This window comes from Mustelus asterias, chromosome 23 (genome assembly GCF_964213995.1).
Source record: "Mustelus asterias chromosome 23, sMusAst1.hap1.1, whole genome shotgun sequence".
In the NCBI taxonomy this organism is placed as follows: Eukaryota; Metazoa; Chordata; class Chondrichthyes; order Carcharhiniformes; family Triakidae; genus Mustelus; species Mustelus asterias.
The window spans coordinates 11,555,405-11,579,449 of record NC_135823.1 but is presented as its reverse complement, the minus strand read 5'-3'; the positions used below and the strand labels follow the sequence as shown (position 1 = coordinate 11,579,449).

General features: G+C 65.2%; 1 protein-coding gene across 1 annotated transcript in view; it reads right to left on the bottom strand.

The window, feature by feature from the left end:
- Nucleotides 1–261: 261 nt before the first annotated feature.
- The window catches only part of LOC144510517 (uncharacterized), a 32,670-nt gene continuing 8,886 nt past the window's right edge, over nt 262–24,045 (bottom strand). Inside the window, exon 3 of the mRNA XM_078240006.1 lies at nt 262–2,572. Within this exon, the coding sequence (XP_078096132.1) occupies nt 1,877–2,572 (696 nt within the window). The 3' untranslated portion in view covers nt 262–1,876. The remainder of the gene's footprint in view (nt 2,573–24,045) is intronic.

The following is a 24,045-nucleotide window of genomic DNA, read 5'->3' as shown; positions in this document are numbered from 1 at the left end:
AGCACTCTTGTTTTCCCTGTCCTCTGGAGCTGTTTATCTCCATGTTCCCGCACAGCAGGTTGTCTGTTCTCTGCTCTGCTAGATTTCTGCTGAAGTTTGGGCCCTTTTACACCTTTGGGATCAATAAAACATTTGGTCAATGAAAACGCAAACCACAGTTTCCCATCCTGTCACCTGTCAACCATCCTTACCCAGAGTGTAATCACAACAGGAATAAAAACAGGAGACGTGAAACAATCAAATTAATAATCAATGCACAGCCAGTCATAGAATTTAATGTTCATTAATTAGCAAGAAAACCCAAAGTCGGGGGTCCCCCAGGATTCTTACAGTCCACACCTTGAGGGGAGGAGAACTCTCTGACTCCTCACTCAATTTCACTCCGTTATTTTCCAGTTCTGTTCCCACGTTGGGTAACGTCTACTTGATCTTTTCTTCTGAAGTAGCACTGTGAGTTCTAGGTTACAAGTACATAAAGACAGATGCTTCAAGCAACAGATCAAGCACGGATGTAAAAGATTTTCCAGCTCTCGCTTTACCCCTATCCAACTTGTGGACAGTTCTTACTCAGTATTATTTCTCACAAGCTCTTAATTGGGAAAATTATATACTATATTATTATACATTTTACTGTGATATTCCTGCCTTTGTGAGCATGTGCAGTGTGTTAATTGAATCCTGATTGTTTTGAACTCAGTTTCTCTGTGGAGTGTGTCAATGCCTTGATGGTGCCACAATGCTGTCACAATCCCGTGGCCATATTAATCATTTCATCTCCTGCTGTGTCTCAAGTAGCTGTGTGTGTTTGGGACCTGTTGTTCACTCCATCTCACCATGAATTTAGGCTTGCTATTTTTCACATGCAAAAAATCATGTCACACATTCTTAACTCTCAGATGCGCTGATGAAAAGATCAAAATGAGAGTCTGTCTGTCTTCTCTCCCTGTTATGGTGTTGCTAGTCCATGTCGTAGCCGGGCTTTCAAATGTGGTTTTCTTTAAGACAATGTTCATGGACAAGGATGTAAATATCTCCAAGAGAAAGCGATCAATTTATTCATCCCATCTATGCATTCCAGACTTTCACTAGACTGTAGGTGGATACCAGATGAATATATTCCATTCAACCACACCCAAGGTGAGTTATTCCAATTCCTTTATTGTCCAGGACAACATATTCACAATATCTTTAAAACAGAAATTAAACATTCCCATTTGATTTCAGCTATTAACATATTCTGTTAGTTTGTTCTTTATTGTCAATGTCAGGCTGGGGTTGTTCCCCTTGGAACAAAGGAGATTGAGGGGAGATTTGATCGAGGTGGACAAGATTCTGACAGGTTTAGATAAGGTGAACAAAGAAAAGCTGTTCCCATTAGCTGATGGGACAAGGACGAGATCAGCCATGATCTTGTTGAATGGCGGGGCAGGCTCGAAGGGCCAGATGGCCTACTCCTGCTCCTATTTCTTATGTTCTTATGACACAGATTTGAGGTTTTGGGTCAGAGATGCGGGGGGGATGTGAGGAAGAGTATTTTGATGCAGCGAATGGTAATTACCTGGAATTAGCTGACTACGAAGGAAGTGAAGACAATATACAAAGGACTTTGGATGCACATTTGGGGAGGTCCATACAGGAATGCTGACTGAATATCTCAACTTTCTAACACCCTGTCACTCCGGGATCCTTGTGAAGTTTAAAACCAGATATTTGCAACAAGACTGAAAGAGCATCAGCCCACTGGAGGCAAAGTCGTGAGACTGGCCAGTCCAGCAGAAAGAAACCCTCAAACTCTCCCCATTGACCAACTGTGGGAATTAACAAAATGCAGCCCTGGATGTAATTGAGAGCAAAAATAAGAATCCAACCCCTGTAATCACTCATGAACTCGCTGGTGTGTCTGTAGGTGCGATAATTGAGTGAATCCCTTCCCACACTGAGGGCAGATGAATGGCCTCTCCCCAGTGTGAACTCGTAGGTGTGTCCGCAGGCTGGATGACTGACTGAATCTCTTCCCACACTGAGGGCAGGTGAATGGTTTCTCCCCAGTGTGAACACGCTGGTGTGTCCGCAGATTGGATAACCGAGTGAATCTCTTCCTACACACAGAGCAGGTGAATGGCCTCTCCCCAGTGTGAACACGCTGGTGTGTGAGCAGGATGGATGACCGAGTGAATCTGTTCCCACACTGAGAGCACGTGAACGGTTTCTCCCCAGTGTGAATGCGCTGGTGTGTTCGCAGGGTGGATAACTGACTGAATCCCTCCCCACACTGAGAGCAGGTGAATGGCCTCTCCCCTGTGTGAACCCGCTGGTGTGCCCGCAGGTGGGATGCCACAATGAATCCCTTCCCACACTGAGAGCAGGTGAACGGCCTCTCCCCAGTGTGAACTCGCTCGTGTGCCTGCAGGCTGGATAGCTGACTAAATCCCTTCCCACACTGAGCGCAGGTGAATGGTTTCTCCCCAGTGTGAACTCGCTCGTGTGCCCGCAGGCCGGATAACTGAGTGAAACTCTTCCCACACTGAGAGCAGGTGAACGGCCTCTCCCCAGTGTGAACTCGCTGGTGTTGCTGCAGGCTGGATAACCGAATGAATCCCTCCCCACACTGAGTGCAAATGAATGGCCTCTCCCCAGTGTGGCTACGCCGATGAGCTTCGAGCAGAGATGGGGCTTTGTATCCCTTCCCACAGTCCACACATTTCCATGGTTTCTCCATGGTACAGGTGTGCTTGACTCTCTCTTGGGTGGACAATCAGTTGAAGCCTCATCCACACACAGAACATGAGTACAGCCTCTCCCAGCTGTGAAAGGTGTGATATTTATTCAGACTGTGTAACTGGTTAAAGCTCTTTAGTCAGTGCACTGGAACACTCTCACTCGAGTGTGGCAGCGTGTTTTCCAGTCACACTGATGTTTGAAATCTTTTCAAATTGACAAAACAGACAACCATTTCTCCTTCTAGATTCAAAGGCCGATGATATTCAGGTCCCAAGGAATCTGACTCTGTCAGATCTAGATGTGACGTTTGAGATTTCAGCCTGTGATTCCTCTTTCAGTATCCTGTAAAAGGAGTTTACAAAAGTCATCAGTGTCAGTAGAATCTCATAGAATCCCTGCAGTGCAGAAGGAGGCCATTTGGCCCATCGTGTCTGCACCGATCACAGTCACATCCAAGCCTTATTCCCGTAACTCCACATATTTACCCTGCTAATCCCGACACTACGGTCAATTTAGCATAGCCAATCAACCTAACCCGCACATCTTTGGACTGTGGGAGGAAACCGGAGCACCCAGAAGAACCTCACGCAGACACGGGGAGAATGTGCGAACTCCACACAGACAGTGACCCGAGGCTGGAATTGAACCGGGTTTCTGGCACTGTGAGGCAGCAGTGCTAACCACTGTGCCACCGTGGCGCCCAAGATAGAAATTCAGAACAAACAATTCTAGTTTCCATGGGATACTCTTTCCCCTCTCATTCCCCAAAAAGCTACAAATCTTCAACCCACACACTCACCGTCCATTCTCACTCTGTTGTATTTAATATTCACCCTCCCAATTCGCCTGAAGGTGCTGATTCAGGCTGATTGACAGATCCATGCTCACTGCTTCCTGTCCAGCACACAGAAGCGTAAGAAATAGGAGCTGCAGTTGGCCATTCAGCCCATCGAACTGCTTCAACTATTCATTCAGAATTGGCTGATCTACCTCAGCACCATTTCCCACACTATCCCCCAGATCACTCAATGTCTTCAATATCTCAAAACTTATCAATCTTTCTCTTGAAAATTTTTGATGACTGAGGCTCCATAGTCCTTTGTGGTGCAGAATTCCAAACCTTCACCAATGTTGATAGATCCTGTCCCTCAGAATCCCCTCCAGTAACTTATCCACCACTGTTGTAAGACTCACCGGCCTGTAATTACCAGGCTTCTCTTTGCTACCATTCTTAAACAACAGAACAACATTAGCCATGCTCTAGTCTTCCAGAACTTCGCCAGTGGAAAGAGATGAAGCAAATAGCTCTGCAAGGACCTCTGGAATTTCTTCCCTAACCTCCAACAAGATCCAAGGATGCACTTGATCAGGCCCAGGGGATTTATCCACCTTAATGCACTGTAAGGCTGCAGATACCTCCTCCCTAGTAATATGCGTGTGGCTTCCTTACTTCTTCAGCACCCATGATTTTCCAAGGAGAAACATTCATTAAAATTCTCACCCATCTCCTGCGGCTCCACACACAGACGGTCATGCTGATGTTTAGAATAGAACATAGAAAAGCTACAGCACAAACAGGCCCTTCGGCCCACAAGTTGCGCCGAACATGTCCCGACCTACTAGGCTTACCTATAACCCTCTATCTTACTAACTTCCATGAACTTATCCAAAAGTCTCTTAAAAGACCCTATCGAATCCGCCTCAAGCACCACTACTGGCAGCTGATTCCACGCACCCACCACCCTCCGAGTGAAAAACTTACCCTGAACATCTCCTCTGTACCTACTCCCCAGCACCCTAAACCTCTTGACCTCTTGTGGCAACCATTCCAGACCTGGGTAAAAGCCTCTGAGAATCCACTTTATCAATACCTCTCAACATCTTATACACCTCTATCAGGTCACCTCTCATCCTTCGCCTCTCCAAGGAGAAAATACCTAGCTTTCTCAACCTATCCTCATAAGGCATGCCATCTAATCCAGGCAACATCCTTGAAAATCTCCTCTGCACCCTTTCTATGGCTTCCACATCCTTTCTGTAATGAGGCGACCAGAACTGGGCACAGTACTCCAGGTGGGGTCTGACCAGGTTCCTATACAACTGCAGCATTATCTCCCGATTTGTAAACTCAATTCCTCTATTGATGAAGGCCAGTATTCCATACGCCCTCTTAATTACAGCCTCTACCTGCGACGCTGCTTTGAGTGACCTATGAACCCGGACCCCAAGATCCTTCTGATCCTCCACACTGCCTAGCGTCTTACCCTTAATATTATATTCTTTCATCCTATTCGACCTGCCAAAATGAACCACCACACACTTATCTGGGTTGAAATCCATCTGCCACTTCTCCGCCCAGTCTTGCATCTTATCTATGTCTCGTTGCAACTGCTGACATCCCTCTACACTATCCACAACACCACCAACCTTTGTGTCATCAGCAAACTTGCCAAACCATCCTTCCACTTCCTCATCCAGGTCATTTATAAAAATCACAAAGAGCAAGGGTCCCAGAACAGATCCCTGGGGCACTCCACTGGTGACCGACCTTCATGCTGAAAAAGACCCATCTACAACCACTCTTTGCCTTCTGTGGGCAAGCCAGTTCTGAATCCACAAAGCAATGTCCCCTTGTATCCCATGCCCCTTCACTTTCTCAATAAGCCTTGCATGGGGCACCTTATCAAACGCCTTGCTAAAATCCATATAAACTACATCTACCGCTCTTCCCTCGTCTATGTGTCTAGTTACATCTTCAAAAAATTCAATTAGGCTCGTAAGGCATGATCTGCCTTGGACAAAGCCGTGCTGGCTATTTCTGATCATACTATTCCTCTCCAGATGTTCATAAATCCTGCCTCTCAGGATCTTCTCCATCAACTTACCAACCACTGAGGTTAGACTCACTGGTCTATAATTTCCTGGGCTATCTCTTCTCCCTTTCTTGAATAACGGAACCACATCTGCAATCCTCCAATCCTCCGGAACCTCTCCCGTCGCCATTGATGACGCAAAGATCATCGCCAGAGGCTCAGCAATCTCTTCCCTCGCCTCCCACAGTAACCTGGGGTACATCCCATGCGGTCCCGGCGATTTATCTAACTTGATGCTTTTCAAGAGTTCCAACACATCCTCTCCCCTAATATCCACATGCTCAATCTTCTCAGTCCACTGCAAGTCTGCACTGCAACTACCAAGATCCTTTTCCACTGTGACTTCTGAAGCAAAGTATTCATTGAGTACCTCTGCTCTTTCTACCGGTTCTATACAGACTTTCCCACCGTCACATTTGATAGGTCCTACTCTTTCACATCTTATCTTTTTGCTCTTAACATACTTGTAGAATGCCTTGGGGTTTTCCTTTATCCTGTCTGCCAAGGTCTTCTCATGACCCCTTCTTGCTCTTCTAATTTCCCTCTTAAGTTCCTTCCTACTAGTCGTATACTCTTCTAGATTTCTAACATTACCTAGCTCCCTGAATCTTTTGCAGCCTTTTTTCTTCTTGACTAAATTCATTACAGCTTTCGTGCACCATGGTTCCTGTAACCTACCATAACTCCCCTATCTCATTGGAACGTTGCTGTGCAGAGCTCCAGACAAATGTTCCTTGAAAATTTGCCACATTTCTTCTGTACATTTCCCTGAGAAAACCTTCCAAATTATGCCTCTAATTTCCTGCCTAATAGCCTAATAATTGCCCTTACTCCAATTAAACACTTCCCTAGCTTGACTGATCCTATCTCTCTCCAATGCCAATGTAAAGGAGATAGAGTTATGATCACTATCCCCAAAATGTTCTCCCACAGAGATCTGACACCTGCCCATGTTCATTCCCTAATACCAAGTCATGTTCAGCCTCTCCTCTTGTAGGCTTATCCACATACTGTGTCAGGAAGCCCTCCTGAACACACCTAACAAACTCCTCTCCATCTGAACCCCTTATCCCAGGGATATTCCAATCGATATTTGGGAAATTAAAATCTCCCATCACGACCACTCTGTTATTATCACATCTCTCCAGGATCTGCTTCCCAATCTGCTCCTCCACATCCCTGCTACTATTGGGCAGCCTATAGAAAACATCCAGTAAAATTATTGACCCCTTCCTGTTGCGAACTTCCACCCACAGAGATTCCGTAGACAATCCCTCTGTGGCATCCATCTTTTCTACCGCCGTGACACTATCCCTGATCAACAGTGCCATTCCCCCGCCTCTTTTGCCTCCTTCCCTGTCCCTCCTGAAACATCTGAAACCCGGCACTTGAAGTATCCAGTCCTGTCCCTGAGATAACCAAGTCTCTGTAATGGCCACCACATCTCACTTCCAAGTAGTGATCCACGCTCTAAGCTCATCCATTTTGTTCACTACACTCCTTGCATTAAAATACACACATCTCAACCCTTCGGTCTGAGTGCTCCCCTTCTCCGTCACCTGCGTATCCTCCCTCTGACACCGTCTACAAGCCCCTTTTATTTTTAAGCTAACCTCCTCTCTCCCAGTCACCTCATTTTGATTCCCACCCTCCAACCATTCTAGTTTAAATACTCCCCAGTAGCATTAGCAATCCTTCCCGCCAGGATATTGGTCCCCCTGGCATTTAAGTGAAACCCGTCCTTTTTGTACAGGTCGCACCTGCCCCTAAAGAGGTCCCAATGATCCAGGAACCTGATTCCCTGACCCCTGCTCCAATCCCTCAGCCACACATTTATCCTCCACCTTATTTTGTCCCTTTCCTCACTGTCTCGTGGCACAGGCAGCAATCCCGACATTACTACCTTTGCGTTCCTTCTTCTTAACTCCCTACCTAACTTCCTATATTCTCCTTTCATAACCCCTTCCCCTTTCCTGTCTATGTCAGTGGTACCAGTATGCACCACGACCTCTGGCTCCTCTCCCTCCCACTTCAGGATTTCTTGGATACGGTCAGAAACATCTCTGATCCCGGCACCAAGGAGGCAAACCACCATCCGCGTTTCTCGACTTCCTCCACAAAAATGCCTGTCTGACCCCCTCACTGTAGAGTCCCCTATCACCACTGCCTTCCTCCTTTCCTCACCCTTCTGGGCTACAAGGCCGGACTCCGCGCCGGAGGCACAACCACTGCTGCTTCCACCAGGTGGGCTGTCCACCCCAACAGTACTCAAACAAGAGTATTTATTTTTAAGGGGCACAACCACTGGGGTACTCTCTCCCACCTGACTTTTCCCTTTCCTGACTGTGACCCACTTGCCTGCTTCTTGTGGCCCTGGTGTGACCACCTGCCTATAACTCCTATCTATCACCACCTCGTTGTCCCTGACCAGACGAATGTCCTCGAGCTGCAGCTCCAGTTCCCTAACTCGGTCCCTTAGGAGCCGCAGCTCGACGCACCCAGCGCAGATATGCACTTCTGGGAGGCTAGGAGACTCCACGACCTCCCACATCCGGCACGGAGAACAGCAAACTGGCTTCACATTCATAATGCCCCTTTTCCTCAGATTCCACAGGGAAAGAACTAAGATTTAAAAGTTGAGAAACCTACCCTCCCTCGCCCGTTTCCTCCTAAGCCCATTGAGCCAAAGTCCTTCAGCTCTCACTCTGCTACCTGCTCACTCAGTTGCCCGCTACAACGCTGCCCACTAAATAGTACGTTCTCCTCTTTAACCCTCATTCGAACTACTGACTGACTCCAGGCACATGCGCACAAAACATTTTAAAAAACTGCTCTGTCTTCCTGCTGTTTAAAAAGTGTCCGTTCTGTGTTCCTTCTCTGTTAACTGTCTCCACTCCGTGTTCCTTCTCCTTTAAATGTTTTAAGGGGACCATTCTCTCTCTCTTGCCATCCTTTCACTCTTAATATAGCTATAGAACCTCTTAGGATTTTCTTTAACCTTATCTGTCAGATCCACATCATACCCTCTTTTTGCCTTCCTGATTTCCCTCTTAAGTATTATCTTAAAATATTTTATAGTCAGAGTGATTACTTGTCCCCGATTGCCTCAACCCAATGTATGATTTTAGATTTTGATTTTATTATTGTTACATGTATTAACATACAGTGAAAAGTATTGTTTCTTGCGCGCTATACAGCCAAAATATACCGTTCATAGAGAAGGAAACGAGAGAGTGCAGAATGCAGTGTTACAGTCATAACTAGGGTGTAGAGAAAGATCAACTTAATGCAAGGCCAGTCCATTCAAAAGTCTGACAGCAGTAGGGGAGAAGCTGTTCTTGAGTCGGTTGATACGTGACCTCAGACTTTTGTATCTTTTTCCTGAATGAAGAAGATGCGTCCTTCTTTTACCTGACCAGAGCCTCAATGTCTCTTGTCAGCCAAGGATCCCTAAATTTATCATCCTTTCCCTTCATCCTAACAGGAATATACTGCCCCTGGACTCTTGATATCACACTTTTAAAAGCCTCCCATTTGCCAGTCATTCCTTTCCCTTCAAACAGACCCATCTAATCGACATCTGCCAGATAGATCCTGCCTAATGCCCACAAAATTGGCCTTGCTCAAGCTTAGGGCCTTACCTGTGGACCCGTCCTAGCTTTTTCCATAGCTATTTTAAAACTAATAGTGTTCTGGTCACTGGACACAAAGTGCTCCCTAACTGACACTTCAATCACTTGCCGCACCTCATTTTTTAAGCGTCTTACAGAAAGTAAGAATTGATAATGAAAAGTAAGGAGCTGGCAGATGAATTGAAAAATTGAATTTTGTCTCAGTCTTCACAACAGAAGATCCAGGTAACAACTCAAAGTTGTAAATCAGAAAACAGAAGTGTGGGACGCACTCTGAAAAATCACAATTACTAAGGAAATGGTACTCAGCAAACTTTTGGGGCAGCGGCTGATGAGTCCTTGGGTTCTTCTGGACTTCATTCTAGGGTCTTAACAGAAGTGGCAAATGTGATAGTTTATGTGTTGATTAATTTTCTAAAATTCCCCAATCGGGAATTGGATAAAGGGGAACCAGTGGGTGTGCTGTACTTAGATTTCCAGAAGGCATTTGATAAGCTGCCATATCAAAGCTTAATGCAGCAAATAAAAGTTCATGCTGCGGGGATAACATATTGGCATGGATGGAAGATTGGCCAGCTAACAGGAAACAGTGGGCATAAATGGGTCATTTTCCGGTTTAAGGGTGAGAGAGAGACCTGGGCTAACCTTTCCAGAATTTGCACCCTCCCTGGATTCACTTCCTTTTCCTTCAGTTGCTGTAATTCCCCAAGTTCCCCCAGAATGAGAAAAGAAATGGAAAGGGGGAGAAAAGAAAGTGTTTTACTCACTGATGTTGGCCTCTTTTTAGGAAAATGGTTGCATCAGTAGACTTTTAATTCCAGATTTGCATTGCAATTCAAATTTCACCATCTGCCTTAGTCGGATTCGAACCTAGGTTTCAGCGTTACTAATCCTGACACAATACCACTGCCTCCCTCACAACTCGACAGGAGGAAGTTTAAATCTGTCTGAAACTCCATCCTCATTCACACAAAGCCTGCGCTCTGATTGACTGAAGGACCAGAGTCCTTCCGGTCCTCCAGATCTTCCCATTGGGCAGTGCTGGTGAGAGGCAGTGAGTCGGAAGTGCACCTTAGTCTAATTTGGGGAATGCGCATGTGCGGGTGAGGGGCGGGACTCGGGACAAAGCCGGCTCACTGACCACTGTCTGTCCGGGTCTTGCAGCCTTTCCCATTGGACAACAGCTCAGCGCGGCTGGAGGGCAAAGTCTCTCCCACCCCCACGTGACGCTCCGCCCCTCAGTGTCTGTTTGCGGGAGCTTGACCAATAGAAACTATGGAGGACCGGAAGGACTCTGCAGCTCCAACCAATCAGAGCTCCCCCATTGTCTGAATGTGGAGGTTGGAAAATGAGCTTGTTCACCTGCTCATCACGGCCCAGCAAAGCTGCTGCTCTCTCTCTGAATGAAGAGCTTCAGACAGACTCAAACTTCCTCATCTCCAACATCTGTCAGTAAAACACTTTCTTTTCTCCCCCTTTCCGTTTCTTTTCTCATTCTAGAGTTGAATTTTTAACATCCAGATCACTATCCAGATCGAATTAAAAATCCTCACATTCTTCATGTTCTCGAACCAGGTTATGCAGTGTCTTACACACATAAGCACTCTGCTCACTTCTGTTCAAAGGTAAAACTTTAACGTGGCAGTCAGCTTGACGGTTTTCAGGTCTCTGTGTCCAGGACAGGACAGAGAGAGAATGGAGACAGTGTGTGGGATGGAGATTTGAGGGAATGAGACAGGAAATTATGTTCTGGAGAAACTAAAATAGTCCGTTCTGAATTTCTGTCCTGCACTGAAAGTAATGACTTTTAACAGGATATCAGAAGGTGAGGAATTACAGACTTAAATCAAACTTCACATCAACAGCTGACAGAGTCACTCAATTCATCAGAACCTGAATATCAATGGCCATTGAATCCAGGCAAAGTGTTTCTCTGTTCTATCTGCTTTGGACATCAGTGTGACTGGAAAAGCATCAAGCCCCACACACACCCGAGTGGGAGTGTTCCAATGCATTGACTATGGAAAGAGCTTTAACCAGTTACACAACCTGAAAAAAACATCGCAGCATTCACAGCAGGGAGAGACTGTACCCGTGTTCTGTTTGAGACTCAACCTGAAGAATCACGAGAACACCCAACACCATGGAGAAACAGTGGAAATGTGGGGATTGTGGGAAGGGATTTAGGGTCCCATCTCAGTTGGAAATTCATCGACACAGTCACACTGGAGAGGCCATTCACCTGCTATGTGTGTGGGAAGGGATTCACTCATCCATCTAGCCTGCTGAGTCACGATCTCAGTCCACCCAGGAGAGACCATTTAAATGCTCCTACTGTGGGAGTGGTTTCAAAAGCTCTCAGGAATGGATGATACACCAGCGCACTCACACTGAGGAGAGACCATTCAGCTGCTCTCACTGCACAAAGAGGTTTCGAATGTCATCCAACCTGCAGAAACACCAGCGAATTCACACTGGGGAGAGGCCAATTACTTGCTGTGTGTGTGGGAAGAGATTCACTCAGTTGTGCACCCTGAATACACATCAGCAAGCTCACACCGGGAAAAGGCTGTTCACCTGCTTTCGCTGTGGGAAAGGATTCACTCGGTTACTCATCCTGATGGGACACCAGCGAGTTCACACTGCGGAGAGGCCATTCACCTGCTCTGATTGTGGGAAGGGATCCACACAGTTATCCAGCCTGCAGACACACCAATGAGTTCACACCGGGGAGAGGCCATTCACCTGCTCTGTGTGTGGGAAGGGATTCACTCGGTCATCCCACCTACACCAGCGAATTCACAAGTGATTAGCGGCATTCGATTCTGCTGTTGTTACTGCTGATAATCACATCCAGGACTGAGCCATGTTCATCCTGACAGTGAATAGAAGAACTCGGAGCAGAAGTAGGCCATTCAGAGGTGGCGGCACGGTGGTGTACAGTCGGGAGGGAGTTGCCCTGGGAGTCCTTAACATTGACTCCAGACACCATAAAGTCTCATGGCTTCAGGTTAAACATGGGCAAAGAAACCTCTTACTAGTGACTACGCACCGTCCCCCTTTGACTGATGAATCAGTACTCCTCCATGTTGGACAACACTTGGAGGAAGCACTGAGGGTGGCAGGGGAACAAAATTTACTCTGGGTGTGGGATTTCAATGTCCACCACCAAGAGTGGCTCGGCAGCAGCATTACAGATCGAGCTGGTTGGGTCCGAAAGGATATAACTGGGTCTGCAGCATGTGGTGAAGGACCCAACAAGAGGAAATAACATACTTGACCTCATCCTTACCAATCTACAGGCTGCAGGTGCATCTGTCCTTGACCGTATCGGTAAGAGTGACGACTGCACAGTCCTTAGGGAGACAAAATATCATTTTCACATTGAGGATAACCTCCATTGTGTTATGCGGCACTATTACCGTTCTAAATGGGACAGATTTCGAACTGATCTAGCAACTCGAGACTGCGGGGGGGTGGGGGGGCGGGGGGGGCGGGTGGGGGGGCGGGGGGGGCGGGTGGGGGGGCGGGGGGGGCGGGTGGGGGGGCGGGTGGGGGGGCGGGGGGGGCGGGGGGGGCGGGGGGGGTGGGCGGGGGGGGCAGGGGGGGCAGGGGGGGCAGGGGGGCAGGGGGTGGGGGGGCAGGGCGGGGGGGGGGTGGGGGGCAGGGCGGGGGGGGGTGGGGGGCCCCCCCTGCCCCCCCGCCCTGCCCCCCCCGCCCCTGCCGGCCGGGCGGCAGTCGGGCGGCCCGGGCGGTCGGGCGGGCGGCACGGCTGGACAGGATGCGGGCGGGCGGGTGGCCGGGCGGCGGTCGGGCGGACCGGGCGCCCGTGCGGCGGGCGGCCGGCCAGCCGGGCGGCGGACGGGCGGCGGCCCACCAGGTGGCGGGCGTGCAGGCGGGCAGGCGGCGGTTGTGCGGCCCTGGTGGCCGGGCGGTCGGGCGGGCGTCCCACCCGGCCCGGCGGCGGTCAGTCAGCCCGGCCGGACGGGCGGCTGTCTGGTGGCCTGGGCGTCCGTGCGGCGGGTGGGCGGGCGGCCGGCCAGGCGGCGGACGCGCGGCAGGCCGGCTGGTCGGCGGGGCAGCGGGTGGGCGGCCCTGCTGGCCGGGCGGCGGGCGGGCAGCGCGGCCGGCCGGGCGGTGGGCGGCCGGACGGGCCTGCGGGTGGCCGGGCGGCTGTCGGGCGGCCCGGCCGGCCAGCCAGGAGGCGTGCGGGTGGTCGTGCGGCCCGGCCGGACGGGCGGCGTGGCTGGATGGGCGGTCAGGCGGGCGGCTGGCTGGATGGGCGGCGGGCAGGCGGCCGGCCAGCCGGCCGGGCGGGGGTCGGGCAGCCCGGGTGGCTGGGCGGTCGGGTGGGCGGCGCGGCCGGAAGGGCAGTGGGTGGCCCGCCGGGCGGCGATCGGGCAGCCCGGCTGGCCTGGCGGTGGGTGGGTGGGCGGGCGGGTGGCCGGGCGGAGATCGGTCGGCCGGCCGGGCGGCGATCGGGCGGCCTGGCTGGCCTGGCGGTCAGTGGGCGGGCGGGTGGCCGGACGGACGGGCGGCGGGTGGTGGTGCAGCCCGGCCAGACGGGCGGCGCGCGGTCGGGCGGCCGGCCGGGTGGCTCGGCGGCTGGCGGGCGGCGAGGCCGGACGGGCGGCCGTCGGGCAGCCGTCTGGCCCGGTGGCCCGCGGCATTCCGGCCGGCCGGGTGGTGGGCGGCCGGCAGGGCGGCGGGTGTGCGGGCGGCCGGGTGGTGGTCGGGCGGCCCGGGCGGTCAGGCGGCAGGGCGGTCGGGCGGGCCGCGCCGCCGGCTGGTCGGCGGTCGGGTGGCCCGGGCGGTCGGGCGGGCGGTGCGGCCGGCTGAGTGGCGATCGGGCGGCCCGCTGGCCGGGCGGAGGGCGGGTGGCCGGGCGGCTGGCGGGCGGCGAGGCCGGACGGGCGGCCGTCGGGCAGCCGTCTGGCCCGGCGGCCCGCGGCATTCCGGCCGGCCGGGCGGTGGGCGGCCGGCAGGGCGGCGGGTGTGCGGGCGGCCGGGTGGTGGTCGGGCGGGCAGGCGGGCGGCGGCGGCGGTCGGGTGGCCCGGGCGGCCGGGCGGTCGGGCGTGCGGTGCGGCCGGATGGGCGGCGGGCTGGCAGGCAGCCAGCTGGCTGGGCGGCGGTCGGGCGGCGGTCAGGCGGTCGGGCGGTCAGGCGGCTGGCGGGCGGTGTGGCCGGATGGGGCGGCGGGCGGCGCAGCCGGGCGGCGTTTGGGCGGCCTGGGCGGACGGGCGGGCGGTGCGGCCAGACAGGGCGGCGGGCGGGCGGCTGGCGGGTGGTTGTGTGGCCCACCCGGCCCGGCGGCGGTCAGTCTGCCTGGGCGGCCGTGCGGTGGGCAGGCGGTCGTGCGGCCCGGACGGACGGACGGCGCGCGGGCGGGCGGCTGGCCGGGCGGCTCGGCGGCCGTCGGGTGGGCGGCCCGGGCGGCCGGGCGGTGGGCGGGCGGGCAGGCGGCGGCCGGGCGGGCAGCGGTCGGGCGGCACGGGCGGCCGGGTGGTCGGTCGTGCGGCCGGCCGGGCGACGGGCGGTGCGGCCGGACGGGCGGTGGGTGGGCAGCGGCCGGACGGGCGGTGGGTGGGCAGCGGCCCGCCGGGCGGTGGGCAGGCGGGCGGCCGGCTGGGCGGTGGGCGGTCCGCCGAGTGGCGGGCGGCCGGGTGGCGGTCAGTCGTCCCAGCCGGACGGGCGGCTGTATGGCGGCCTGTGCGGCCGTGCGGCGGGCGGGCGGGCGGCCGGCCGGCCGGGCGGCAGACAGTCGGCGGCCCGCCGAGTGGCAGGCGGCTGGCCATCTGGCCGTGCGGCGGTCGGGTGCCCCGGCCGGCCGGGCAGTGGGAGGTCGGGCGGGCTGCTGGGCGGCGATCGGGCGGCCCGGCCGGCCGGGCGTTTGGCCGGGCGGCGCGGCCGCATGGGCGGCGGGTGGGTGGCCAGCCGGCCGGGAGGCGGGTGGGCGAGCGGCCATCGTGCGGCCGTTGTCCGGGCGGCGGGCGTGCGGGCAGTCGGGCGGCCGTTGGGCCGGGCGGCGGGTAGGCGGGTGGCCGGGCGGCGGTCGGGCGGCCCGTCCGGCCGGGCGGCGGGCGGGCGGTCGTGCGGCCCGGGCGGCGGGCTGCCGGCCGCGCGGTGGTCGGGCAGCCCGGGTGGTCGGGCGGGTGGCGCGGCCGGACGGGTGGCGGTCGGGCGGTGCGGCCGGCCGGGCGGTGGGCGGCCCGCAGAGCGGCGGGTGTGCGGGCGGCCAGGCGGCCCGGGCGGTCAGGCGGTCGGACGGGCGATGCTGCCGGACGGGGCGGCCGGGCCGGCCGGGCGGCGGTCGGGCGGTCGTGCGGCCCGGACGGACGGGCGGCGGTCGGGCGGCCCGGGCAGCGGGCGGGCGGTCGTGCGGCCCGGGCGGCGGGCGGGCGGACGGGCGGCGGGCGTGCGCATGAGCGGCCGGGCGGTCCAGACGGCCGGGCGGCGGGCGGGCGGTGCGGCCGGACGGGGCGGCAGGCGGGCAGCCAGCCGGGCGGCGATCGAGCGGCAGGCCGGCGGGTGGGCAGGTGGCCGTCGGGCGGCCCGGGTGGCCCGGAGGCGTGCGGGTGGTCGTGCGACCCGGCTGGACGGGCGGCGGGGGCCGGCCGGGTGGCGGGCGGGCGGTCGTGCGGCCCAGCCGGACGGGCGGCGGGCGGGTTGTCGTGCGGCCCGGGCGGCGGGCGGGCGGCGGTCGGGCGGTCAGGCGGCTGGCGGGCGGTGTGGCCGGATGGGCGGCGGGCGGGCGGCCGGCCTGCCTGGCGGCGGTCGGGCAGCCCGGGCGGTCGGGCGGGCAGTGTGGCCGGATGGGGCGGCGAGCGGGCGGCGTGGCCGGGCGGCGTTTGGGCGGCCTGGGCGGCCGGGCGGGCGGTGCGGCCAGACGGGGCGGCGGGCGGGCGGCTGGCGGGTGGTTGTGTGGCCCGGCCGGACGGGCGGCGGGTGGTCGTGCAGCCCGGCCAGACGGACGGCGCGCGGGCGGGCTGCCGGCCGGGCGGGCAGGCGGCGGCCAGGCGGGCAGCGGTCGGGCGGCACGGGCGGCCGGGTGGTCGGTCGTGCGGCCGGCCGGGCGACGGGCGGTGCGGCCGGACGGGCGGCGGGTGGGCAGTGGCCCGCCGGGCGGTGGGCGGGCGTGCGGCCGGCCGGCTGGGCGGTGGGTGGTACGCCGAGTGGCGGTTGTGCGGGCGGCCGGGTGGCGGTCAGTCGGCCCAGCCGGACGGGCGGCTGTATGGCGGCCTGTGCGGCCGTGCGGCGGGCGGGCGGCCGGCCGGCCGGGCGGCAGACGGTCGGCGGCCCGCCGAGTGGCAGGCGGCTGGCCATCTGGCCGTGCGGCGGTCGGGCGCCCCGGCCGGCCGGGCAGTGGGAGTCGGGCAGGCGGCTGGGCGGCGGTCGGGCGGCCCGGCCGGCCGGGCGTTTGGGCGGGCGGCGCGGCCGGATGGGCGGCGGGTGTGTGGCCAGCCGGCCAGGAGGCGGGTGGGCGGGCGGCCGTTGGGCGTCACGGCCGGCTGGGCGGCGGGCATGCGGGTGGCCGGGCGGCGGCCCGGGCAGCGGGTGGCCGGCCGCGCGGTGGTCGGGCAGCCCGGGTGGTCGGGCAGGTGGCGCGGCCGGACGGGTGGCGGTCGGGTGGTGCGGCCGGCCGGGCGGTGGGCGGCCCGCAGGGCGGCGGGTGTGCGGGCGGCCGGGCGGTCGGCCCGGGCGGTCGGGCGGCCCGGGCGGTCGGGCGATGCTGCCGGACGGGGCTGCCGGGCCGGCCGGGCGGCGGTCGGGCGGTCGTGCGGCCCGGCCGGACGGGCGGCGGTCGGGCGGCCCGGGCAGCGGGCTGGCGGTCGTGCGGCCCGGGCGGCGGGCGGGCAAAGAGGCCGAACAGGCGGCCGTCGGGCAGCCGTCCGGCCGGGCGGCGGGCGGGAGCCCGGCTGGTCGGGCGGTGGGCGGCTGGCCGGGCGGCGGGCGTGCGGGCGGCCAGGTGGCGGTCCGCCGGCCCGGGCGGTCGGGCGGGCAGCGCGGCCGGACGGGCGGCGGGGGGGACAGGCGGCGGGTGGGCGGTCGGGCAGGTGGTGCGGCCAGACGGGGCGGCGGGCGGGCGGTCGTGCGGCCCGGCCGGACAGGCAGCGGGCGGGTGGGCGGCCAGCTGGCCGGGCGGTGGTCAGGCAGCTCGGGCGGTCGGGCGGTCTGGTGTTCGGCCGTCCGGACAGGTGGCTGACGGGTGGTGCGGCTGTCTGCGGGCGGGCGCGCGGCCGGCAGCCAGGAGGCGGTCGTGCAGGCCGGCCGGACGGGCAGAGGGCGGGCGGGCGGCCGGGCGGTCTGGCGTGCGGCCGGCCGGGTAGGCGGCTGACGGGCGGCTCTGGCGGCCGGGCGGCAGTCGGGCAGCCCGGGTGGACGGGCGGTCGGGCGGGCGGTTCGGCCAGACGGGGCGGCTGGCGAGTAGCGCGGCCGGACGGGCGGCGGGCGTGCGGGCGGCCGGGTGGCGGTCGGGCGGCACGGGCGGTCGGCGGGCGGCGTGGCCAGACAAGCGCCGGGTGGGTGGGCGGTCAGGCGGTCGGGCAGCCCGGGCGGGCAGGCGGTGCGGCTGGACGGGGCGGTGGGTGCGCGGCGCGGCCGGTCGGCTTGGCGGTGGGCGGACCGCCGGGTGGCGGGTGTGCGGGCGTCGGGCGGCGGTCGGGCGGCCCGGGCGGCCGGGCGGGCGGTGCGGCCAGACGGGGCGGCGGGTGGGCGGCTGGCCGGGTGGGCGGCTGGCCGGCTCGGCGGCGATCGGGCAGCCGTCTGGCTGGGCGGTGGGCGGCAGCCAGCCGGCTGGGCGGTGGGCGGCCGGCCGGGCGGCGGGCGTGCGGGCGGTCGGGCGGCCCGGGCGGTCGGGCGGCAGGGGGGTCGGGCGGGCGGCGCGGCCGGACGGGCGGAGGTCGGGCGGCCCGGGTGGCCGGGCGGTCGGGCGGGCGTCGCTGCCTGACGGGCGGTGGGCGGGCGGTGCGGCCGGATGGGGCGGCGGGCGAGCGGCCCGGCCGGACGGGCGGCGGGTGGGCGGTTGTGCGGCCCGGCCGGACGGGCCTCGGGCGGGCAGCCGGGCCGGACGGGTGGCGGTCGGGCGGCGCTTGCGGCAGGCGGGTGGTCGTGTGGCCCGGCCAGACGGGCGGCGGGCGGGCGGGCGTGCGGTGGTCGGGCGCTCCTGCAGGCCGGGCAGTGGGAGGGCGGGCGTGAGGCCGGGCGGCGGATGGGCGGCCCGGCCGGCCGGGCGTTTGGGCGGGCGGCGCGGCCGGATGGGCGGCGGGCGGTTGGCCAGCCGGCCGGGCGATGGGTTGGGGGGCGGCAGGCGGGCAGGCGGTCGTGCGGCACGGCCGGACGGCGGGCGGTCGTGCGGCCCGGGCGGCGGTGCGGCCGGACGGGGCGGCGGGCAGATGGCCGGCCGGGCCGGCTAGGCGGCCGGCGGGTGGTCGTGCGGCCGGGCCAGCCAGGTGGCGGGCGGGCGGTCGTGCGGCCCGGCCGGACGGGCAGCGTGCGGGCGGGTGGGCGGCCAGCTGGCCGGGCGGCGGTCAGGCGGCCCGGGCGGCCGGGCGGTCAGGTGTTCGGCCGGCCGGACAGGTGGCTGATGGGTGGTGCGGCCGGACGGGCGGTGGTCGGGCGGCCGTGCGGCAGGCGGCCGGCCGGCCAGCCGGGCGGCTGTCGGGCGGCCCGAGTGGTCGGGCGGGCGGCGCGGTCGGCCGGGCGGCGGGCTGTCGTGCGGCCCGGCCGGACGGGTGGCGGTCGGGTGGCCCGGGCGGCGGGCAGACGGTCGTGCGGCCCGACCGGACGGGCGGCGGGTGGGCTGGCGGCAGGGCCGCCGGGCGGCGGTCGGGCGGACCAGACGGCCGGGCGGCGGGTGGGCAGTCATGCAACCCGGCCGGACGGGCGGCGGGCGGCCGGGTGGCGGTCGGGCGGTCCGGATGGCTGGGCAGCAGGTGGGCAGTCGTGCAGCCCGGCCTACCGGCCGGGCAGCGGGCGGGCGGACGGTCCGTCCGGGCGGCAGGCGGGCGGTCATGTTGCCCGGCTGGACGGTCGGCGGTCAGGCGGTCCGGGCGGGGGTCGGGCGGCCGGCCGGCCAGCCGGGCGGCGGACGGGTGGCGGCACGCCGGGCGGCGGGCGGCCGGACGGCCGGGCAGTGGGCGGCCGGCTGGGCGGCGGGCGTGCGGGCGTCTGGGTGGCGGTCGGGCGGCCCGAGTGGTCGGGCGGGCGGCGCGGCCGTCCGTGCGGCGGTCGGGTGGCTAGGGCGGCGGGTGGGCTGGCGGCAGGGCCGCCGGGCGGCGGTCGGGAGGACCAGACGGCCGGGTGGCGGGCCGGTGGTCATGCAACCCGGCCGGACGGGCGGCGGGCGGCCGGGTGGCGGTCGGGCGGTCCGGATGGCTGGGCAGCGGGTGGACAGTCGTGCAGCATGACCGGGCGGCGGGCGGAGGTCGGGCGGCCCGGGTGGCCGGACGGGCGGTTCGGCCAGACGGGCGGCGGGCGGGCGGGCGGCCGGCCGGCTGGCGGGTGGCGCGGCCGGATGGGCGGCCATCGGGCAGCCGTCCGGCTGGGCGGCGGGTGGCAGCCCGGCCGGCCGGGCGGTGGGTGGCTGGCCGGGTGGCGGGCGTGCGGGCGGCCGGGTGGCGGTTGGGCGGCCCGGGCGGTCGGGCGGCAGGGGGGTCGGGCGGGCGGCGCGGCCGGCCGGGCAGTGGTCGGGCGGCCGGGCGGTCGGGCGGGCGGCGCGGCCAGACGGGCGGTGGGGGGGCGGGCGGGCATCCAGCTGGCCAGCGACGGTCGGGCGGCGGTCGGGCAGCCGGGCGGTTAGGCGTGCGCGAGCCCGGCCCGGCGGCTGGTGGGCGGTGTGGCCGGACGGGTGGTAGGCGGTGTGGCCGGACGGGTGGTAGGCGGGCGGCCGGCCTGCCAGGCGGCGGTCGGGCAGACCGTGCGGCCGGGCGGTCTGGCGTGCGGCCGGCCGGGTAGGTGGCTGACGGGCGGTGGGCGGCCGGCCGGGCGGCGGGCATGCGGGCGGCCGGGTGGCGGCCGGGCGGCCCGGGCTGTCGGGCGGGCGGCGCGGCCGGACAGGCGTCGGGTGGGCGGGCGGGCAGCCAGCTGGTCAGGCGGCGGTCGGGCGGCGGTCGGGCGGCCGGGCGGTCAGGCGGTCGGGCAGCCCGGGCGGGCAGGCGGTGCGGCCGGACGGTCGGGCGGGCAGCACGGCCGGACGAGCGGCGGGTGTGTGGGCGGCCGGGCGGCTGTCGGGCGGCCCGGCCATCTGGCGGGCTGTCGTGCGGCCCGGCCAGACGGGCGGCGGTCGGGTGGCCCAGGCGGCGGGCAGGCGGTCGTGTGGCCCGGCTGCCGGGAGGCGGGTGGGCAGTCATGCAGCCCGGCCGGACGGGCAGCCGGGAGGTGTTCGGGCGGCCCGGCTGGACGGGCAGCGGGCGGGCGGGTGGGCGGCCAGCTGGCCGGTCGGCGGTCAGGTGGCCTGGGCGGCCGGACGGGCGGCGGCACGCCGGGTGGCGGGCGTGCGGGCGGCCGGGTGGCGGTCGGGCGGCCTGGGTGGTCGGGCGGCAGGGCGGTCGGGCGGGCGGCGCGGCCGGATGGGGCGTCGGGCGGCCGGCAGGGCAGTTGGTGGCGGGCCGTGCGGCGGGTGTGCTGCCGGCCGGGCGGCAGGCGGGCGGCCGGGCGGTGGTCGGGCAGCCCGGCCAGATGGGCGGCGGGCGGGCAGGCGGCCGGGCGGCGGTCGGGTGGCCCGGACGGGTGGGCGGCGGTCGGGCGGACTGGACGGCCGGGCGGCGGGTGGACAGTCGTGCGATCTGGCCGGACGGGCGGCGGGCAGCCGGGCGGTGTTCGGGCGGCCCGGACGGCCGGGTGGCGGGCGTGCAGCCCGGCCGGCTGGCCGGGCGGCGGGCAGGCGCGCGGCCGGACGGGCGGCGGGCGGGCGATGAGGCCGAACGGGCGGCCGTCGAGCAGCCGTCCGGCCGGGCGGTAGCCCGGCTGGTCGGGTGGTGGGCGGCCGGACGGGCGGCGGGTGTGCGGGTGGCCGGGCGGCAGTCGTGCGGCCCGCCGGACGGGCGGCGGGTGGGCAGTCATGCAGCCCGGCCGGACGGGCGGCGGGCGACCGGCGGTGTTCGGGCGGCCCGGACGGTCGGCTGGCCGGGCGGCGGGCAGGCGCGCGGCCGGCCGTGCGGCGGGTGTGCTGCCGGCCGGGCGGTGGTCGGGCAGCCCGGCCGGGTGGGCGGCGTCAGGCAGGCGGCGGGGCGGCGGTCGTGTGGCCCGGACGGCTGGGCGGTCGTTGGGCAGCCTGGGCGGCCGGGCGGTCGGGCGGGCGGCTGTCGTGCGGCCCGGCCGGACGGGCGGCGGGCGACCGGGCGGTGTTCGGGCGGCCTGGACGGCCGGGCGGCGGGCGGTAATGCAACCCGGCCGGACGGGCAGTCGGGCGGCCCGGGTGGACGGGCGGTCAGGCGTGCACCCGGCCAGCCTTGCGGCTGGCTGGCGGTGCGGCCAGTGGGCGGCCAGCCGGCTGAGCGGCGATCGGGCGGCCCCGCTGGCCGGGCGGTGGGCGGCCGCCGGGCTGTCGTGCGGCCCGATGGACGGGGGGCGGTCGGGCGGACGGGCAGTGGGCGGGCTGGCGGCCGGGCTGCCGGGGGGCGGTCGGGCGACCGGACGGCCGGGCGGCGGGTGGGCAGTCGTGCGGTCTGGCCGGACGGGCGGCGGGCAGCCGGGCGGTGTTCGGGCGGCCCGGACGGCCGGGCGGGGGGCAGGCGATGAGGCTGAATGGGCGGCCTTCGGGCAGCCGCCGGCCGGGCGGCGGGCGGCAGCCCGGCTGGTCGGGCGGTGGGCGGCCGGCCGGGCGGCGAGCGTGCGGGCGGCCAGGTGGCGGTCGGCCGGCCCGGGTGGTCGGGCGGGCAGCACGGGCCGGGGCGGCGGGCGGCGGGCGGTCGGGCGGGTGGCGCGGCCGGACAGGCGGCGGGCGGGCTGCCGGCCTGCCAGGCGGCTGTCGGGCAGCCCGGGCGGGCGGGCGGTGCGGCTGGACAGGGCGGCGGGCGCGTGGCACGGCCGGGCGGTGGGCGGCCGCCGGGTGGCGGGTGGGCGGGCGTCGGGCGGCAGTTGGGCGGCCTGGGCGGTCGGGCGGGCGGTGCGGTCAGACGGGGCGGCGGCACGCAGGGCGGCGGGCGGCCGGACGGCCGGGCAGTGGGCGGCCGGCCGGGCGGCAGGCGTGCGGGCGGTCGGGCAGCCCGGTGGTCGGGCGGGCAGCGCGGCCGGCCGGGCGGCGGTCGGGCGGCCCGGGCGTCCGGGCGGTCAGGCGGGCGGCGCGGCCGGACGGGCGGCGGGCGGGCGGCCGGCCTGCCAGGCGGCGGTCGGGCAGACCGGTGACCGGGCGGGTGGTGCGGCCGGATGGGGCGGCGGCCAGCCGGCAGGGCGGTGGGCGGCCGGCCGGGCAGCGGGTGTGCGGTCGGCCGGGCGGCGGTCGGGCGGCCGGGCGGTGGTCGGGCAGCCCGGCCGGACGGGCGGCGGTCGGGCAGCCCGGCCGACGGGCGGCGGTCGGGCATGCGGCCGGGCGGAGGTCGGGTGGCCCGGACGGCTGGGCGGCGGTCGGGCTGCCTGGGCGGCCGGGCGGTCGGGCCGACGGCACGGCCGGACGGGGGGCGGGTGTGCGGGCGGCCGGGCGGCTGTCGGGCGGCCCGGCCAGCTGGCGGCTGTCGGGCGGCCCGGCCAGCTGTTGGGCTGTCGTGCAGACTGGCCGGACGGGCGGCGGTCGGCTGGCCCGGGCGGCGGTCGGGCGGACCGGACGGCCGGGAGGCGGGTGGGTAGCCATGCAGCCCGGCCGGACGGGCGGCGGGCGGTGTTCAGGCGGCCCGGCCGGACGGGCTGCGGGCGGGCGGCCAGCTGGCCGGGCGGCGGTCAGGCGGCCCGGGCGGCCGGCGGGCCAGCCGGGCGGCGACGGGCGGCGGCACGCTGGGCGGCGGGCGGCCGGATGGCCGGGCAGTGGGCGGCCAGCCGGGTGGCGGGGCGTGCGGGCGGCCGGGTGGCGGTCGAGCGGCCCGGGTGGTCAGGCGGCAGTGCGGTCAGGTGGGCGGCGCGGCTGGCTGGGCGGCCCGGGCATCCGGGCGGTCAGGCGGGCGGAACGGCCGGACGGGCGGGCGGGCCGCCAGCTGGCCGGGCGGCGGTCGGGTGGCGTTCGGGCGGCCGGGCAGTCAGGCGTGCACCCGGCCGGCCTTGCGGCAGGCGGGGCCGCGTCCAGATGGGCGGCGGGCGGCCGGCCTGCCAGGCGCCGGTCGGGCAGCCCGGGTGGCCGGGCGGGCGGGGCGGGCGGCACGGCCGGACGGGCGGCGGGTGTGCGGGCGTCCCGGCCAGCTGGCGGCGGTCGTGCGGCCCGGCCGGACGGGTGGCGGTCGGGTGGCCCGGGCGGCGGGCAGGCGGTCGTGCGGCCCGACCGGACGGGCGGCGGGTGGGCTGGCGGTAGGGCCGCCGGGCGGCGGTCGGGCGGACCAGACGGCCGGGCGGCGAGTGGGCAGTCATGCAACACGGCCGGACGGGCGGGCAGCGGGCGGGCGGACGATCCGTCCGGGCGCAGGCGGGCGTCATGTTGCGTGCCTGGACGGTCGGCGGCCCGGGCGGCGGGCGGGGGTCGGGCGGCCCGGTGGCCGGGCGGTCGGGCGGGCGCTTTGGCCAGACAGGCGGCGGGCGGCCGGGCGGCTGGCGGGTGGCGCGGCCGGGTGGCCGGCGGCGGTCGGGCGGCCCGGGCGGCCTGCCGGCCCGTCGGGCGGGCGGCGCGCCGGACGGGCGGTGGTGGGCGGGCGGGCAGCCAGCTGGCCGGCGACGTTCGGGCGGCGGTCGGGCAGCCGGG